General features: G+C 39.3%; 2 protein-coding genes across 2 annotated transcripts; one reads left to right on the forward strand and one right to left on the reverse strand.

The window, feature by feature from the left end:
- Positions 1–1170: 1170 nt before the first annotated feature.
- LOC127002650 (ER degradation-enhancing alpha-mannosidase-like protein 3) lies at positions 1171–16934 on the reverse strand. The gene is made up of 18 exons (XM_050868705.1): positions 16701–16934; positions 14980–15025; positions 14264–14364; positions 13657–13852; positions 13093–13203; positions 12650–12866; positions 12016–12131; positions 11308–11433; positions 10871–10975; positions 10272–10459; positions 9933–10092; positions 9505–9795; positions 9193–9390; positions 8730–8849; positions 8159–8381; positions 7824–7960; positions 7591–7686; positions 1171–7288 (listed from the first exon to the last, which is right to left on the reverse strand). Exons 1-18 carry the CDS (start codon positions 16814–16816, stop codon positions 6725–6727), a joined length of 3111 nt encoding a protein of 1036 aa, XP_050724662.1. The 5' UTR covers positions 16817–16934; the 3' UTR covers positions 1171–6724.
- Positions 16935–17923: 989 nt separating this feature from the next.
- LOC127002668 (NADH dehydrogenase [ubiquinone] 1 alpha subcomplex subunit 2-like) lies at positions 17924–20444 on the forward strand. Its single transcript, XM_050868715.1, has 3 exons — positions 17924–18085; positions 19897–20003; positions 20292–20444. The coding sequence occupies exons 1-3, from the start codon at positions 17994–17996 to the stop codon at positions 20372–20374; spliced, it is 282 nt and encodes a 93-aa protein (XP_050724672.1). The 5' UTR covers positions 17924–17993; the 3' UTR covers positions 20375–20444.
- The last annotated feature ends 122 nt before the right edge of the window (positions 20445–20566 follow it).

Below are 20566 nucleotides of genomic sequence, written 5' to 3' on the forward strand. Positions count from 1 at the left end.
GTTTTGTGAAAAAGATGTGGTGTGCAACAGATGTTGATGGATACTGCTTGTCTTTTTTTTTTTCTTTTTACAGGTTGTGCCGATATTAAATTATTTTCATCTCTTGAAGAATAATATATGGTAGCTCTCGGCCATGTTTTCCCCTCACACTTCACAAATTCATTCTCCTTCATTCTTTTCACGTGTCCAAACCACCTCGATCAGTGGACCACGCTTCACCCACTCCACCACTCCACAATCCACTCCTTTCGTTGTCACACCCATACCAAACTTCTCATACGCGCTTTCGTTGCTTTAGACATATTTAACCTACGCCTGTTGACTTAGGCATGGCACACACCGTAGGGGAAAAAAAGGGGGGAGTTGGAAAAATGAGTAGAAAGGGAAGTTCAAGCATAATTTCTCAACCAAGGGGATAAGTCCGAAGATGCGAAACCCGATGATGTCTAGTCCTGAAGCCTCCCATCCCATGACATCAACGGCGGCAGAATCAGTAGTTGCCTTGAGAAAAGTCTATGGTAATGCTGCGTACAAATTGACTCACCTCCTTACCCCTTTCTTATTGATAGAAAAGATGCGAGTGCTTCTGCAGATGACCACGTTTTTAACCCCTTGGCTGCGGATTTCCTACCAGAAAACCTCACCAAGCTACAGGAATGGAGCAAAAAGTGGCTGCTACAATTCAATGAAGAAAAATGTAAAGTCCTGCACCCTGGGAGGGGATATCCAGCACACCAATACCACACGGGAAACATTCCACTATCCACCACAGAGGCAGAGAAAGAGAAAGACATGGGAATATGTTACCAGGCTACCAGTGAAAGCCAAATCCATGCCAATTGCAGCGGACGGGTTAAGGACGAATCTGCACAAAAGGGTGGATGATTTTCAATGTGTGGGTGCCCCTTCTCCTTTTTTTTTATTATTTGATTCCTAGGAAGGCGTGATAGTTCTTCCAAAAATGGCTTTTTTTTTTTTTACAGTAAAGGAAGCAGCTCAAGGAGAAAATATGAGAAAAAAAGCCTGCTAATCACTGCTCCTATAAAAAAGTTTAGAAGAGTAGCCAAAAGGGAGGTCAACTTTGGGAGGAGAGGTGTCTTTGTTCTCCTCTTGAAAGAGTTTGTCGTAGTACGAACCTACACAAGGGTGGGCGATTTAAATGTTCTGGTGTTCCTTCTCCTTTTTTGTTTATTTTATTACAAACATGAGTCACAGTAACCCTACACAGAGTAATAGAAACACACCTGTGCTCACCTCACACAGGACAGGTGCCCCTTCGCACACCCGCTGCACCATCGACGTACGGGATCCCATGTTCTGGTTGAATCCTAATTGAAACGTAAACTTGTACCATTGGATGCCACACCTAACTACAACAACGAACTTCAAAATTCTCATGAACACTCTTTTGGGTATGATCCCTGGGCTCCTTCCCCGCCACTACTACATGACTGCCAAATAAACACATCCAAGTTACTGGAATTAAAGGTAACAAATTATGATAATGTGTAGAGTATAAAATTTACAGAGGGATCTTGATAGTGAGGAATGACATGGATGTAAATAGATTGGGAGTTATGCAGTTCTTCAGTGTAGGGGCAAACTGTACTGAATGCAACAACAAAACATTATATATATATGAGTTGTGTGAGTGTGTGTATGTGTGTGTGTGTGTGTGTTTGTCACTACATAGAATTATCGCAATGTCAGTGATCCATGAGAGAAGTTACAAGGTGTGTGGTGGTGAACAGCTTATACCCAGAAACTGTCATGCAATAAATAAGAAAAAGAAACTACAGTCGTCCCTCAAATAGTACGGTTTCGGTTTTATACGGATTGTCAAAGAAGATCCTTTTAGGATTTTTAAACTTCCTGCTCATTGGGAAATTCAAAAATCCTAAAAAAATCTTCAATGAAAATCCACGTAAAACTGAAACCGAACTATTGGAAACCGTACTATTTGAGGGACGAGTGTAGTAAATAAACCAAGAAAAGTCAGGTCCATAATTACAACACTATTCAAAGCTATTATTGTCAATTCCCAACATTTATGGACTGACTGACTTGGGTTCCTAAATGTTGATACAATTTTTGGGGAATACCAAGTGCAATGGAAAGCTACAGGTAACCACTAAAATAATAAAAGGTATTAGAATAGAGTACACCACACAACTCATCTATCACTGTGCACGAGTACCAAGAGTATCTACATTATCTGGGTGTTATAAATCATCATAAATAGTGGATGAACATGCTAATAAATACATACATATCATTATTTTACAGTATAGTGATACATACATCAAGGGAGGATTTAGGTATCAATGTTCGGTGCATGATGATGATAATAATAATAATAACTAACAATAATGGTAATGATAGTAACAACACTCGACATTCAACCAGAACAGAGAATCACATCTTCAGAGGCGTATAACTACTCAAAACGTGACAGGATGGATTTGACTGGAGCAGCACAGACGCTAATTCGAGAAGTGTGACACCACGCACATGACAACCCACCGACCCTTCCACTCACACACACACAGAAATATGTACCGATGTGCAGAGTAACGTCACTGTTCGGTAGATGCCTTGGAATATACAGAGTTCATATCTGGTCAGTCTGTAGGTAAGATTATTATCAATAAACATTGCGGCATGATACTTTAAATAAAAATACAATGACTACCTCGTTATCAAAGGAACATGTATATAAGTATGAACATCATGTATGGAAGAAATAAATATAAGATAAATTAAGTGACCTTCATATACTTTAAACCCTGCTTTGAAACAATTATAGTGACACTTATGACCATAGTGACCTGTTATTGTGTACCTATTTACTAGAAATATGACACCAGAGTAAAGGAAAGATTGTGGTTATGACTCCAAGTGGCCTTTAGTGTTCCTATGTGGAAAGAAGAAGGTTGAGGGCACAGCACTTCATCTGACGCTCTTCTCCGGGTGAGGTCACAAGAGCTAATTCCACAGTCCATCATGGGGTCTTTATACCACCTGAACTAAACTATACAATCCTTTACAATCCATAATAGGTAGATTATTGATCCAACACCTAATTCACAAGAGACTTTCCTAAACAGTTTCCTCAAATTTCTCAACTTATGAACACAAAACACCACACAGGGAATTTTTGAAGTCTTTAGTATTCATTTGGGAGCTTGCTAACCACCTATGCCGAGCTGTGAAACTGGCCCTAAGACACGTCACTTGGGAGACCCGAAGACCAAAATGCTTGTGGAAATGTACAGCGTCGGGAAGCATGGAGTGGGTGTTCAGTCCACTACACTGCCTAGTACCATGGGATCTTTCTCTTGGCAAATCTCAAGTTTAGTTTAGTGTAGGGAATGAAGTTGGTGACAATTTTTTGTTCGCCTCTAGCGCCAGTAGGCTTTCTCCGGGGGCCTGGTGGTCAGCCCAAGCCCGTTATGGTCCAGGCAATTTTTATAGTGGTGCCATTTATTCTTGGCTGATGCTGCCCCCCGGAACTCATTCTTGATTCACTTGGACGGTTTCTTCTAGAGTCCGGGTTGATTGGTGGTCTTCAGTACAGCACGTGGGTAGTCTTAGGCCACTCAGCGGTGACCGAAAAATCCCAGGTGGTAGCGTAGGGATTCGAACCCGTGTCGTCCAGCACGTGGTGAATGCAGGGCCCGCACGCTAACCACTCAGCCACCGCCTACACTAGTTATTATTACGAGTCAATGTGTATGTGAATATATTCATTATGCTAATCATCTAAATCCCATTTCCAACACAGGCAAAGTAGGGGAGGGAGAAGCCTCAAGAAAAATTATCTGTCAACCAATATATCTATTTAGTGACCCCAAAGTCTTTCAAGCATTTCATTAGTCAACCTGGAAGCAATGAGGGAGTTATTTATTAATCCTCTCTCTGTGCTGTTATTTTCAACGGTGCCTTGCTGCCTTTTTTAATCCTCTTTAATGCTCCACTTTGGAGTTCAATGTACATTATGATCTCGTCAATAATGTACTTATAACGTACTTAGTGCCTGAAAAACGCTGTCAACAAAAATGTTATTTGCGTGACATAAAAATACATGTATCAGGGATGTATTGCTGCTGCCACCCTGGACCTTCACTCTTTTCTCCCATATGAAGTCCTTTCAATTTTTTTTAAACTGAAATACTAATAGGAGTCATTAATTTGACTTGAGTAAAGACCATCAAAGGAGTCAATGAAGTTTTTGATGTGATGACTGTTCTGAGGCTTGAATGAGCCAACCTGATGAGCCAACTCTTACAATCAGTGATTAGTAAATGTGTTAAAGGTAAAGGTTAAAGATATGTGAATGTCCTCCTCCATGGGCAGTCTTTCTCTTCTTGTTTCTAATTATAATTTTACAGCCTTCACTATGGTCAGTGTGGGAAATGGGATTATAATGATATATGATGAGAATCCCACAGTTTATGATATATTACATGACACATTAAGAATAATGACATGAGCTTGACTGTAAAGTAAAGGTCTGTACCGAGGAGAAAGTTTTTAGTTATGGATGGAGGTTTGCAATACTTTGTTACGGTGAAATGGCCATCTAATAAAAGGGAGTGATAAAGGAAAGACTAAGGAAAATACCAAAATAACAGAACTGGATGAACAAGGAAGTAAGGAGGGTAATGCATGTACATGTATGTATGTAAATGTTGTTAGAGGGTTGTTAGAGGAGTAGTTCAATAAGGAAGAGGAGAAATTCAAGAATGAGGAAGGAATCTGTGAGTAGGGATGAGGACTTCCACCAAGGCTCACTAGAAGGTGTTCACACGGGAAAATGCTAGACATATGAAAGTGAGGAGAGATTGTGATGCATGGATGTTGTTGACACACTCAGTAGTTATGTGGCAAGCCAGGCCAGGGATACCCAAAGGTGTTTCACCATAACAGAACTCATATAACACGACATGTCACTCACCATACAGTATTAGCACTATATTGTATGCTGAGGATACAACATTAGCACTATTATACTCTTGAATCACACTTTTGAAGAGAAGGTAGAAAAATAAAAACCCAATAATTATACGTATTTCTCTTTCCTTGAGAAAACTGGCAATGAGTTAAAAGAAAAAAATCCTTGCGAAATGGCCTTTTATCTCATGCCCGTTTATATTTAACTGTTTCTCCTTATTTTTAACAGAATTAAATTCCTGATACACCAATGAAGAAACTAAAACAGTTCAATAAAACAATTAAATACATAGTTATATTTTTAGGTTGCCAAAACTACTGTCAACAAACTCTTTACACTTACCTATTAGAGAAGGGTTTTGGAATGATCTCAGTCACTCTGGATTGCAATAGCAAATGTACATCATATGAATGAGGTATGTACAGTTCACTTTTGGACATTGCCAAAACCTACATGGCTTTTATGAGCAGTGCTTTGTGTAATAGTACATTAAATGATTATGAAATGTGCAACCCACATAACCCAACTGCTCCACTAATGTCAAATATCACAGTGACAAGCAGCTCCCCTGAGCAACCTCTAAATTCTGTGAAACTATTGATAAACCGACAGTACTCCATCAATTACTTAGTAACAATTAACTGATTGCCTTTCTTGAAAATGCTATGTACTCATGCTAGAAATGTACAACTAGGAAGTTATGAAAAACGTTCACCTGCAGTAAAGCCTCATTAATTCATGCTTACTCACTGGGACCTGAAGCACATGCTGGATGCACTCTAAATAATAGGAAGACTAAATATCTGCAGCAGTGATAACTTCCTGTCGTTTGTACTTAACACACACCACCATGGCATGTGGGTGCACCTGTGGCTCCTGTTACACCAAGGTTCATAATATTTGAGTTTTTCCTGTTGGTTTTGCAAGTTTTTGTGTGTTTGTATGAGTTTGTTTGCATGTGTGTGTGTGTGTGTGTGTGTGTGTATCGGAATGATCTGCAAGGATTCAGCAAAAATTTCATCACAGCCACCTCAGCACACAACCTTTTTCCTAGTATCAAGAGATCAATGAAAATCTGAGCCAAATTCCAAAGGCATGTTAGCAAAGAACTTTATGATGCCATCTAATACCTGGCTTCGCCAACTCTGAAAACTTGGCAATAATGAAATAGACGTCATAATGACCAGTTGGTCTTCCACATGTTTTAAATTTATTGGTATCTGCCATTTTATGCAGAGGCTGGCTTCATGAGGGTCAGTTACAGACTTCAACAAGGTTAGTGATCATACTGCAGCATGCCCTAAGAATAAGCTTTTAGTGAACTGGGAGGGTGAAAAGTTGGCAAGGATGGAAGGAGGTATTCCTATGAGTATTGAGTAGGCCTGTTGTACATAGTGTGAACACAGTAGTCTTATTATGAATAATCAGATTGCAAATTTTGTCAAACAACTAAAACAAAAAAGAAAGCTACATTAAATCTGGCTAAGGGCTTCGCATGTATATATCGTTACATATTATATCAAAACATTACTAAAACAAATTTCCTGTGGTTCATTAAACACTCACATTCATTTCTATTTTCTAAGCGATCCTGGTAGTATTTTCTTAGTAATTTAACCACACAAAACAAGTGAAATTATGGATCATTCAAACCCTATGGGAGTAGATTGATGATGCTCTCCATTCTTCTTATCTATAAACTAATGAGGCTTTACTGCACTTATTATATATTAAATAATTTAATAGGTCTCTGAAAATATTATTGCTTTATTATAGTTCATCTTTCCTATTAAGATCTTTGGTTTGAAATGAGGCTGTGTCTTTGCTATCACTACCATCTTCGTCAGTTGTGTCATGCTCAAATTTATTTTTTATTTTTCTGATCTTGTCCTGAATGGCTTCTGAGAAATGTTCGAGCTTGCTATTTTCATTGTGGTCTCCTTTTGGTGAACCTCCTTGGTGAGGGAGCTTACTGTCTGAGGCGGTGTTTCGGGGATGGTCCAGCAGCGACGGATTGAGGGAGAGGGTCGTCAGGTGGTTCAAGAGCTGGTAGAGTGACATGTCGAGGTCCGAGGTGCTGGGCGTGGCCTGCTGCAGCACTGCCATCAGCTCCCGCAGGTGCACACTTAAGAGTGACTTTAAGAGGCCAGGGTCTGAGGATGTCTTCTTAATTAGTAGTCCCTGAAGTTCTAAAATGACTGTTGATGATGGCTGACCCACCTTCAGAATGTTGCCCTCGGCCACCTCCTGCTCCTGTCTGCTGTTGACATAATGAACGGCTGCCACAAGAATCTCTTCAGCAGTTTTAGCATTTTCCAGTTCTTTCAAAGCCTTCTGAAAATAGAATTTATATGTTAATGAAACAAATATAAATGGTTCCATCTGGCAGGGAATCACAAATAAGAGTATTAACAATATATTTCTTTCTAAAATAATATTAGGATAACCTAAAAAGAAATTGGATTGAGACTATTCACTACTTACTGTATGTTTTTGGACCATCATCTTTGATCAGGGAATTAGCTATGAAATGAGTTTATAACCTTTGCTGCCACTTTATAAGCAGCTAATGATACCTGCCGCCAGCCTGGGAAACAAACGCTGTACATACTGATGAAACAGAAGCTCATACTAACTTGGTACTTGGCAGAATGGTCTTTTTGCTGACCCTCGGCGGTTTGTTGCCCCTCAACCACGGTGACCAAGTCATCGTCACCCACGCCTTCAGTCTCCTATAACAACACATAATTCACATTCACAAATTGCAGTCTAACAAACATGCTTATATTTAGCTTTATGGGTTTGACTGTAATCTGGCATTTAGAGAGAAAACAGCTTCCCAGTGTTTTTAAGACACACGAAAACTCACCTTCTGCCTCTTGTTGATGACGGAGATCACTTGGGGCAACAGGTTGTCTTCACTCTCAACTGTTATGGTTTCCTTTCCATCATCAGTGGTGGAACTCACTCCCAGCTGCACCTCCTCCACCGAACCTGTGCCACTCTCTGGGAGTTGAGACAATGTATTATTCCCAAAGAGTACAACATAGCATTCCCCAAAAGTACAATAAATTATTATTCCCAAAGGGGATAGAATTGTCATGTAAAGCAGTTTTATCAGAGAAAGTGTTCATCCACCAAAAGACAAAAACAAAGCATGAGCAATAAATGTGGAAAATAACTATTAAGCTGAATCATATTTACCTTTGTATGGGAAATCAGACAGAACAGCTTCAAGATCAGGGTTTTTATCAACAGCGTTCAGCAAAACTTCAGCATCAGCAGAGAAGAGGAACACAAGAGGAATGCTCACATCGTCCGTCCCGTCCCCAGACATGGCAAACATTGGGGAACTTTTGGCAGATGTTCCCGGAGTGTTGTCCAGCACGATGCCTCCCACGGCACCGAGAGCCTCCAGCCTGCGGGCCTGCAGCAAGGGTGGGCCTAGTTAGTGATAGCCTTTTAAATTACCCATCAACTAAAAAAAATTGTTTCTGATACAGTCTGTTTGCATTTTACATGAATTTTAATTTGCAAATTTGAAACAGTCATCCACAGCCTAATTTTACCACCATTTACATGAATGTAACAGTATTGAATATGCACAGCACTGATATTCCACCATGAGGCACATGGTGCTGCTTCACACACACTCTGCAAAATGAACAGTTGCAAGGGTACTTTTTATCTCTACAGTAAAGCAAACTTCCTGCCAAAAAGAATGGGTTAATAAAGGAAATCTTACCAAAGTAGTGAGTTAAAAGTGAAATCTTACCTTTTCAATGAACATACAGTCACCACGCTCAATGATTACAATCTTGTCCTTTATTTCAGCTTTGTTATGAGGCTGCTCACAGGCACGGAGTGGAACCGCCTTCACTACAGTTCCTCTCACCTAGGATGGTAAAAATCCTTACTTATAATATTATCAATAACAAAAGTGTTCATTATATTTAAGCTTTGAAGTCAGCCTATACAAATTTTTGAATATATATATATATATATATATATATATATATATATATATATATATATATATATATATATATATATATATATATATATATATATATATATATATATATATATATATATATATATATATATATATATATATATATATATATATATATATATATATATATATATATATATATATATATATATATATATATATATATATATATATATATATATTTATGAAGCAAACAAAGCAATGCAACATCCTATGAGCATACCTGAACATCCCCTTTCAGGTCTAAGCCAAACTGGGCGGGACCAGCTTGGATGGTAGTTGTGAAGGACTGGCCATCAATTTCCTGCTGGAAGGACACCACACGAGGCGGGTTCTCTGGCTGCTCCTGCTGCAGTTTGCTCAGCTCGATCATCTCTTGCATGAACAGCAGGCCCTCCTCGGCATCATCTGATGATTTGGCCTGGAAGAGGAATGTACAATGTACTCCAACAGAAGGACTGAATGGGAATTGAGTATTATTCCAGGCAACATCTCTTCCCTCTAATATTTTGAAGGCAGGCAGCCGGGTACTCACATTAGAGGAAGTGTGGAGAAGCTGAACCCGGCCATCAGGGAGAGCCATGATGGTGATGCCCATGTCCCGCAACAGGCCCATGTGGCGACTGTTCCCCGCCTGGAACTCCGATGCCCGCAGCTTTCTCCTCAGTGTTTTACGTGAAGGACAGACGTTATTTACAAAGTTTTTGAGGGGACGTCTTATTGTTTCAGCAAATTCGTGACGTCCAGGAAAGAGAAAGTGAGCATTTGGGCACGACCTCGCATATTCTACATCACTATCCTGTGCACTCTCCTGAGGATCTGGACCCTGGTGGGGGAAATAGGAAGAATTTGTTAAGAAAACTTGGGTGTATTTCATCTTATTCATAAAATACTGCAAGAGAACAATATAATTTTAATGCACCTCACTTCACACAACACCTGAACATCACCACGAATACTTACAGGTACAACTGTTAGGTTAGAAAGCCGTGCTAGGGAGAGAGGCAGAAGATGAGCCTCAGTGGTGAAAATAAAATGATCTACGTCAATAATCAGGTCACTTGGTTTTGCAAAGAGTAGGTAGAGATACTTGAAGGTCTCTGACAAGACAAATGAGTCCATCCTGCAAGAGAATAAAAAAAACATTAAAAGACAACCAATTTATTACACTACATCCAGCCCCTCTTTATCATACTGCACTTATATTACTGAGAAATGATACTGAGGGAAATAGAAAACTTGCTTCCCAATACAAAGTGATATGTCATGACTTAAAAAGCCCCATAACATCAAGCACTGTACCTGTCCTCATGAACACCTGTCCTGACATCCTTGACAGCGGCATACCCACAGGGCACCCAGGTGTGCTTCTGCAGGGAGCGCAGGATGTGTTCCCCGACGCGCAGGTAGTACGGGTCGTCCGTGGCAAGATACAAAAGGTATGTAGACTCTAGAAACTCAGGTCGCAGTGGATGTTGGCCCCAATGAACCTGGCAAGGGAGGGAAAAACTTGATCATGTATTGGAATTTGTAGTGCAACAGTATTGTTTGGATGAAACCTGTAACTAGCTGCACTTCAACACTTCAGTTTGCTGGCTGGGTAACACCTACACACACTACTACATAGTGAAGAAAGCTTGCCAATGGCTGCCATACATAATTTACTGGTATTTTAACTACTTTAGGTTAGGAGCCGAAAGACATGAAAAACACCAAATTATTGAAAAACAAAGAATTTAACACACGTGGGGGTGAGGATATTAATACATTAACCTGGGGCCAGGAAGTTAAATTATAACTGTGGAAAAAAGTCTGTATATAGACTTTTAAACAATCTTTTTAAGCATTACCTCTTGGCAACCATGTGTTCAAGAAACAGATGAATAAAACTATTGTCACACCTGGAAGTCAGTTGTAAAGGCTTCCGGCAAGAAGTTGTGTCGCTGGATGACTTGGAACAGCATTTCGTGAGTCTCTATTGCTGGTTTGATGTCTCCCTTCAAAACCTGAAAAGAGTTGCCATCAAAATAACTGCAGGTACATTAAGGTCGGTATTATCAGACGCTTCCACACCTCACATCATCTATTTTCAAAGGTCGAAAAGAAGATAAGTCGAGTTCTAATGAGTGGCATTTTAGGTTCATGGTATAGATTCTATAGAAGGAGGGTAAAACTACCATCATAGAACCACCCTTGGAAATGCCCATAACTGCCATGAAATTCTTATCAAATATGTGTGCTTGGGCACCAAAAGGTTAAGATTATTATCTTCTATTCTCTGAAGGTATTTCATATAACAGCAGGAGAAAGGTTCAGTCAACAATCCTGCTCTCCATACCTGCAGTCCCGGCCAGAAGGCGAGGAGGGCATCCATAAAGTTACGGGATGTGGTGTGAGGACGGTGCATGTGGACATCAAGCAACATTGGACCTTGGCTGATGTACTTCATTACGGCGCTATAATGCTGAAACACACAAGAAATATTAGACTGACACCCTGACAAATGTGGGCCATGGGAGTACAAGGGGAGGGATGAAAATGAATAAAAAGTTGAAGAATAAGAACACAATGAAAAGGAAAAAGCGTACAAGGAAAAGATGAGAAAAGGCATAGCGTACATCATATACTTCATTCATGAGCTTGCTTCTTGCAATGACTCATCTATTCTGATATTATAAAAAGCTAAAGTGACGTGGTTTGGTCATATAAAGAGAGAAGGTGAGGATACAGTGATGGGAGTTGTGGAGAGGTTAGAGGTAGAAGGAAGGAGACCAGCTGGTAGACCTAGGAAAACGTGGAGAAGGTGTACACAGGAAGACTTAGCACTGATGGGATTGGATGAGCATTGGGCAGAAGACAGAGTAGAATGGAGGAGAGCCATAAAGCGTCCAACCGCTCAGGAAGAGTGAGAATGGACGATAAACGAAATGATGATGATGACATTACATAATCATGAACCTTTATGTAGGGTTAAAAACATGCAGCAATGTGTCAAGATAATGCTGAGAATTTGCTGTAGTCATGGTCAGACACCAATTCTGCTTACCTTGTTAAACCTCTCTAAGTAGCTTTCATCCCCCAACAACACGTAGGCTTTAAGAAGGTATTCGTAATAAGAATCGATGCCGGCACCCACTCCAGAGTCTCTTCTTACCCAGTCACCTGGTGTGGAGAGAAACATTAAATTTTGGTTAACTCATCTACAGGCTTTCAACCCATTCCTTTGTACCACCACTGTACTGCTTTTGTTGAAAATGCTCTTGCACACACCTGAAAGCTGCACATTAACATAACATGATTGTACAGGTTTCTAGAAATTCTCTGAAACAATGTGAGGGAACTTTTTTCATAATTTCACACCAGCGCTAAAACTGAAAGTGTTTGCCCAACTGTACAAAATTATCCACTTCTTTCCTGCTAAGATTCTAATGAGGAATACTGAAACAGAATGCCTTAAAGGTTTATTGCAAAGTTACTCTGTTATTAGTGTTTCTTGTGACTTGAATCACAGGTTACAATACTTTTATATTTCTTATGCATATTTCTTGTACATATGTTTGAAAACTCCTACTGTAAGAACTACAGTACAACAAATGGAGAGGTAAATTATTCTCTACTATTATAGAGATAAAATATGCCAACATGCATGACAGAATAATGATACCCCTCCCAGTTCTTACCTGAGTGAACATTAAGTACTGTTCCCACCAGGTCACTGCCTCTGTGCCTCTGACTCCACAGGCAGTCCATCGCCTGCCGCGCCTTCTCCTCAAAAATGGGGTCCCCCGTGAGGCGCGACAGAGCAGCAAACTCCAAGATAATCGTCCCAGCACAGGCTGTACAGGTGTCTCGGGAGCTCTGCAGTTTGGGAGACTTCATCCCATACTTTAAATTGACCTGCAGAGTAAACTTTCAGTCAGTATAGAGGGAATGTTTATCATGCTTTCCAGGGCAGCATGACAGCTTTTATTTTTTTTTGTAGTTGATGTGACTGATATTTACAAGAGAGAGTGCTTTTGAATAGTGGAAGGGTGGAGTAAATTGTTCTTCTCCAAAGCATCCTACCACATAGTATTATGGTTGCATGTAGTATAAGGCCATTAGCTTTTCATTCAATGCTAACCTTTGCGTGAGGAATGCCTGTGGTGGTGTTGAAGGCCGGCAGGAGTCTTGTGGCCAGGTCCTTCGCTAGTGTGAGCAACTCTCCCCGATACCAACCCAAGGCACCGTACAGCTGGAAGAGAACACACAGTATGATTAATTTTCCTTAAGTCACCTAATTCTTTACCATTTACCGTTGATGAGGTTTCAGGCCCCGCTCCACTGTCAGCGCAGCACTACACAGGGCCGTCAGTAATAATGATGTTAGCCTCAATAATAATCCTCGATATGCACTTTTTCACAACATATGAGTGAACGCATCCCATTCTAAATAAAACTAAAAAATACACGCAGAACTGAAGGGCCACACCATACATTAATGTCCCCAAAGAATATATCACCTATATCTTCGTGAGTCAATATATCTCAAGTCTTAATACAACTCAAAGATACACGCAGAAATAAAGTAAAGTAAAGGATCACAGCATGCGATTAATTTCCCTTAAGAATACATAACCTAATTCTTTGAGTCAACATTTCACGCTCAATACAACTCACAGATACACGCAGAAGTAAGATTATATACCTGATTTAGGTGTTCCGCCAGCACGTGCCCCGACAGTAGCCCGCCGACCATGCGGATATTGGTCTCGAAAACGGAGACGACCACATCGTTATCGAAGGACACATCACGCACTACTAGGCGGAGGGCTCGGTCGAACTCCTCGATGTCTCCCATCACAACGAGGGTGTCCAAGGAATCGACCAACGTTAACGAAAAACTGAAAATACAAAATTATGATGTTAGCTTTTGTTATTAAATGTTACCTTTAATCATATATCAGCCTCTTTCTTTTTATTTTAGAGCAGTGTTTACTAGGCTTTTTTCTTGCTGTTTATGATTTTTTGACATTGAGTTGCCTCTTGCTATAAAAAAACACAAAAAACAAACAAAATCATGTCAACTTTTAAATCATCATCATCATCATTGATTAACGTCCATTTATTCCCTATGGTGGGGTTGGACGGGATATGAGCCTCCTCCACTGTTGCCGGTCCATAGCCATTTCTTCCGTGATGTTCAGCATTTTAAACTTAACATCAAATCTATATCAACACAAAGACTAGGCATAGAGGATTAATGTGTTTACTACTAGGAGTGAATACAAAAGTGGAGCTACAAATGTACTTACTTGCCCAAGGTGTCATCAATGTCACCTCTGGACTGGTCAACCTCCCTCCATCGCGGCATGCAGCTGAGGGGCATCAACTCATCTGCTGGGTAGGCGTTGTCCTGCAGGAAGGAAGGGAAATGCATAGGTTCAAAACAGTCATTAGATACACAAACCCTCACTGGAGCATTTCCATTCAATAATTTTAAGTGGGTCAGTGAATTCTATCCCTGATATTGATGTATGATGTATTAAAAAACAAACACTCATTAAATATACAAACTCTCACTACAGCATTTTCTTTCAATAACTGTTAAATGGGTCAGTGAATTTCATCCCCGATACTGAGGTCCGAGATATATTTAAAAAAGAAACACTCATTACATCATATCCATTCCATAATTGTAAGTGAGTTAATGCATTTTATTGGTGCTTTTTATTACATTTCTGATAAGCTCCAAAACACTATCAAGTCTATCAAGACACCTCTCCTAAAACTGACCCTCTTTTCTGGTCACTCAGCCTGTTTTCTTTTGCGAGGACAGTGTTTGGTGTGCTTTTCTGCTTCTTGCTTTTGGCCTTGAGCTATTTGCCTGGCTGTAAAAATAAATTACATATGCAAGCCCTTACAGCAACATTTCCGGTCCATAATTATAAGTGGATCAGTGAATTTTAACCCTGATAGTGTCTGCATCACTCACAACACAAGTCAGTTCCTCCCAGCACCATATACTCACCATGTATGATGTGTACGCATGGTAAAACATCTCCTTCGCCTCGTCTCTGTGGGTGGAAAATGAAATAAATAGTAGGTATATGTTATAGAATGCTAGTTCGCAGATGACTTTCATATTATTAACTCCTGGCAAAACTTTAGGGGTGAATATGTGTCTCAGAGGATATAAAGATTATGTATGGATGAAAGGAGACTAAATGAGGGTATGTTAAAATTATATCAGTTTTTCTATTGTGTTAATCTTTCCTGATAAGTAATGTATGTCTAAGATTACTCAAGGATACGAGGATATACGAGATTATGATAAGATTATGCAAGTTTCATTTTCATATCATATCTATTTTGTTCACATTTCCTGACGAATAATCTAGTAACTGCTTTTTTTTCTTTCTAATAATTCACTGTATCTATATATGGGAAACTGTCTTGAATGTTTGCAGATGAGGATGGACTGATTGATATCAATGTATGCTGTATGGTGAAAACACAGAACAAATGTTACGTCTAAGAAGCAGATATAAAGGTTAAGCGATGAAAATTGTAAATGTAAACTGATTTAGTAAACGTCAATTGGGAGAATTTTCGGGTAGACTTATATGAAAGTGTCTATTTCCCGGTGATAAACTGGATGTGACATTTCCTTGGTCTTGTGCTTTACTGAAACGTTTATTCCCTCTGAAATAATGACTTCCCAGCATTATTCTTCCACCTAGACCAATAATTATACCAGCTTTCCTCTTTAATACATAAGGACACGTAAAATTAACTGTACTTCATAATCAAAAACTGGCTTGACATTTCCATAATTTTGTGCATTATTGAAATGTCTACTCCTTCTTAAATTATTACTTTCTGTCATTATTATTTTCCCTGGACTATTAATTATAAACTATCATGTAATTAACATATATGGACAAGTACAATATATTCAACTGTACATTTTCTTACTCTTGTGCTAAAATGAAATACCTATTCCTCCTTACACTACGACTTTCTGATACTGTTCTTCCCCCTGAACAAATATTTATAGATGTTCATTTAATTAGTATATCAGAACACGTAATTTTAACTGTACTTCTTGATAAAAAAACTGGCTGTGACATTTTCTTGCTCTTGTGCTAAAATGAAAGGCCTATTCCTCCTTACACTACGACTTTCTGATACTGTTCTTCCCCCTGAATCAATATATATAGAGGTTTATCTATTTAGCACATCAGAACACATAAAATTAACTATACTTCCCGCTCAAAAAACTGGCTGACATTTTCTTACTCTTGTGCTAAAATGAAATGCCTATTCCTCCTTACACTACGACTTCCTGATACTGTTCTTCCCCGTGAACAAATATTTATAGATGTTTATTTAATTAGTATATCAGAACACGTAAAATTAACTGTACTTCTTAATAAAAAAACTGTGTGACATTTCCAGTTTTGTGCATTATTGAAACGTCTATTCCTTCTTAAACTATTACTTTCTGGCACTGTTCTCTACCCTGGACTAATGATTATATACTATCATGCAATTAATATGTAGAGACACGTATATTCAACTGTACTTCCTGATGCAAACCTAGCTGACATTTTCTTACTCTTGTGCTAAAATGAAATGCCTATTCCTCCTTAACCTACGACTTCCTGATACTGTTCTTCCCCGTGAATAAATATATAAACATGTTTATTTAATTAGTATATCAGAACACGTCAAATTACTCCTCCTTACTTCAATTTGATTCTTTCCTCCTCGGTCATGGCAGACGAGCCACTCACAGAAGCGCTTACTACGAGCCATGATGCTCCCAGAATGAACCAAAAGCATGTTAAATACACAGAACACATATCTAGGGTCCGAATTATGTCCTTAGCCTTGATATTAGCATTGTTACAGGGACGCCGTGCTGGGTTTTCTTGGCAGAGTCACCGAGAACGTCACAATCCAAGGGCCGCCATGTTTGTGTCATCACCTAGATTATCGTACTCACTCAGAGCCTAGTATTTACCTGTTTCTGAGCCATAGATATTACCAAAAAACACGTATAATTAACCATTTTACCGATAGCTATATATAAAGGCAGTTATTCGGGTCGAGGAGGCAGTTTTGGGGTCGGAAATCGGGAAATATTTTAGGGTGAGTACGACAATCTGGCAACATTGGAGCATTATCAGCTGTTGGTGTTGGTCCAAGATGGTTCTCTCCCCTCTAGGCTCTGTTCTTGCATTTATTTATTATTTATTGGTGTATTCCTGTAGTTTTGAGGCACTTGAGTTACTTCCATTCCCCCGTGGTTTCATAATCGCAGGTGTTTTTGTGTACCTCAAGGGAAGGGTGTAAGGGTGATTTTTTTGGCTTATAATTTTGGGTTTAATGTATATCAGGTCTGTTTTTATCTCAAACGTTATCTTTTTCCTAGTTATATATGTCTAATCTCCTCATCTGGTATCTACCGAAGGAGGAAGATGTTTATTACGTGGAGAATTTAATTAGCTAAAAACCTCATTATAGTAAGGGGTATTTTGGTATCATGGTGTAAAACTCAACGCAAATTTAATAAAAAAAGATGTAAAAAGACGCATTAAGACTACTGTGTATGTATTCAGGGCACACAGAGAAGTAATGATTTGTTCCAGTTACACCATATATATTAACTAGACTCCATGTCCATACCCATATTTATTTAATTCAGTACATTATTATCCATTTAAAGTAAAGAAGATAGAGGAAAAAGCAATAGAAATGGAGAAAAAAAATAATGGGAGCCGTTACAAAGGTTTAATATCTTGGTCTTGGTCTTGATCACAGTTAACGTTGCCAGCCAGATTGTTGTACTCAGCTTCTCATTTTTCCCAATTTCAGGCTAAAAAACGTCCCACCCACAAAACTAATGATACCTATTTATATTTATCGTTAAAGTGTTTGTTATAGAAAGTTTGTACACTCATTATGCGTTAGAAATGGGAAAATCTAGTTCGGTGCGTACGATATCTTGGCATCCAGCACAGAGCCAAAGGGAGAAAGATGGCTTCGAGGGCAGCAATAAAACTTGGCCCTCAACTTCGCGAGCTGAGGATCCACCTGTGCCAACGCTCCGCCGCCAGCCAGGGAGTGAGGTAAAGGAGGAAGCAGGGTTAGAAATATATACATGAGCTGCTATAATTAAGGCATGGAGAAGGTTAATCTGCGAGTCTCTACCCACCGGTGTTGTTTTGGATCAGTCTCTCCTTTGAAATTGATTTTTTTTTTGGTATTATATTTGTTCTTTTGGCTACACTGCTATTCTGACTGGTGTTTCCTTGTTAGCAATGGAAGGGAATAGGTAAGTAAAAGACTCAGCCTCTCATATTTTTTGTAGGCCTATTTAATTTGTTCTTTAGGCTACACTGCTATTATGACTGGTGTTCCCTTGTTAGCAATGGAAGGGAATAGGTAATAATAGGCCTCTCCTTTTAGATTGATTTTTTTTATAATCTCGGTAGCAGCGACTGGTCAAATTTGCGGCTTTACCGTGTGTCAGCGATGGGTCAAATTTGCGGCTTTACCGTGTATCAGCGATGGGTCAAATTTGCGGCTTTACCGTGTATCAGCGACGGGCCAAATTTCTGCTATGATATAAACCTCCCAAAATAGATGATGCATAAACTGATCACACATGCGTTGATAACTTGATATATATTATGAAATGGTTTGCGTGAGTGATGATTCTTTCTCATTATTTAACTTAGAGGGGCCTTTAACCTAACCTAACCTAACCGGTAAATGTTCAGAGAGTTGCCCATCTCACTGTGGTACTTCACCCTAACCATGGGCTAGATCTCATAATTCTATGCATTTTGAACCCCATATATATGCATCGCAAATTGATAGAAACGCTGCTAGCGATTTTTGAAAAGTTAGTGAGTTTTTTGCGGCCGCCTCGGGCGGTCACGGGACTGGGATACTTTGTTCCCCGTCTCTTCTCACACTTCTCATCGGTTAGATCTTATTATTCTACGCATTTTGAACCCCATTTATGTGCGCTGCAAACTGTTAGAAATGCTGCTATCGATTTTTGAAAAGTTAGTGAGTTTTTTTGCGGCCGCCTCGTGGCGTCCATGTGCCGCCGCCGCCGGTGCATAATAGCTCGCATTCATTACCTACCTCATGAAACATCACTAGGTCTTCATATCTTTTCTAGAAACGCTTGGTTAGCGATTAGCCCACGCATGTGAGACTAGGTCTACCACGCGTGGTTATTTATTTTTTTTAGAACACACAGACCAGAACACTGCGGCCCGCAAAAAAACTACTAACTTTTCAAAAATTGCTAGCAGTGTTTTTATCAATTTGCGATGCATATATATGGGGTTCAAAATGCATAGAATTATGAGATCTAACCCATGGTTAGGGTCAGAAGCACCACAGTGAGATGGGCAACTCTCTGAACATTTACCACGTAACCTAACCTAAGAAACATGACCCCCGCAGCTACCGGGTTAAATTTGTTCTTTAGGGTACACTGCTACTCTGACTGGTGCTTCCTTGTTAGCAATGGAAAGGAATAGGTAACTAGAGAGGGAGTAGGTAAATATAAGACGCAGGGAACGCTACACTATCATCAACTTCTGGAATTTATATTAGGGTGATGGGTTTCTGGTTTTGTAGGGTTAGGTTACTGATTATTATTTGATTGTTTTGAGTAAAGGCAACAGTTCAGTGGCAAAAGTAAAGAAAAGAAACAAAAAAATGCCTGCCACTTACTAATTTTGGGGTAATAGGTTTCTAGTCATGGAGGGCTGGGTATGAATGTATGGCTGATAGGTTTAAATTTTTGCAGGGCTAGCGTAGGGTAAATATCCTTTTCTTTTAAACACCCACCACTGAATATGCTTTGACCTGTAAATTTAGTGGGTCCACTTTGTGAAGTTTCTCTTTTCCATTGCAGAGACTTCATTGAACAGAATTATGTGGAGCTGAAGAAGGCCAACCCCAAGCACCCCATCCTCATCCGGGAGTGTTCCGGTGTCCTGCCCAAGGCCTGGGCAAGACATGGTATGATTTTATTTTTGCAACACTGAATAGTAGCTTACCTTCCGCTTATATTTGTAGTAAATGCCAATATTCTGAATTATTAAAAGATTAGGTAAGCAATTTTTAATGGCTTAAGCAGCTGATTGATCATACTTTGTTTAATGTAACTTTTATATTTTATTTACACAGTCTATCTCAAGAATTATACAACAGCTACATGTATGGAATACTGTCAGCTATACCTAATAATCAGATTCTTCAGCATTATGCTTACTATTATTAAATTGGGTTTTATTTGTTACATTTCAGAAATGGGGAGAGAAACAAGCGCATCTCTGGAAGGATTGACAGCACCTCAAGTTGCAGAAGCTATCTCGAAATTGAGTGCATAAATTATTTATTAAAAATTTCTATAGAATGTATATACGTATGTCTTAATTATGTAATAAAAGGATAAGTTGCCATCACCTTTATTCCTTTGTGATGTACACACAATATTGCAATCACTCTTCAACACAACACAAAGGAGAATCAAGTTAGGTGGGACAAGATGTGTGTTTGATGCCTGATAACTGAAGAGCCTC

Source organism: Eriocheir sinensis, chromosome 2 (assembly GCF_024679095.1).
Source record: "Eriocheir sinensis breed Jianghai 21 chromosome 2, ASM2467909v1, whole genome shotgun sequence".
Lineage (NCBI taxonomy): Eukaryota > Metazoa > Arthropoda > Malacostraca > Decapoda > Varunidae > Eriocheir > Eriocheir sinensis.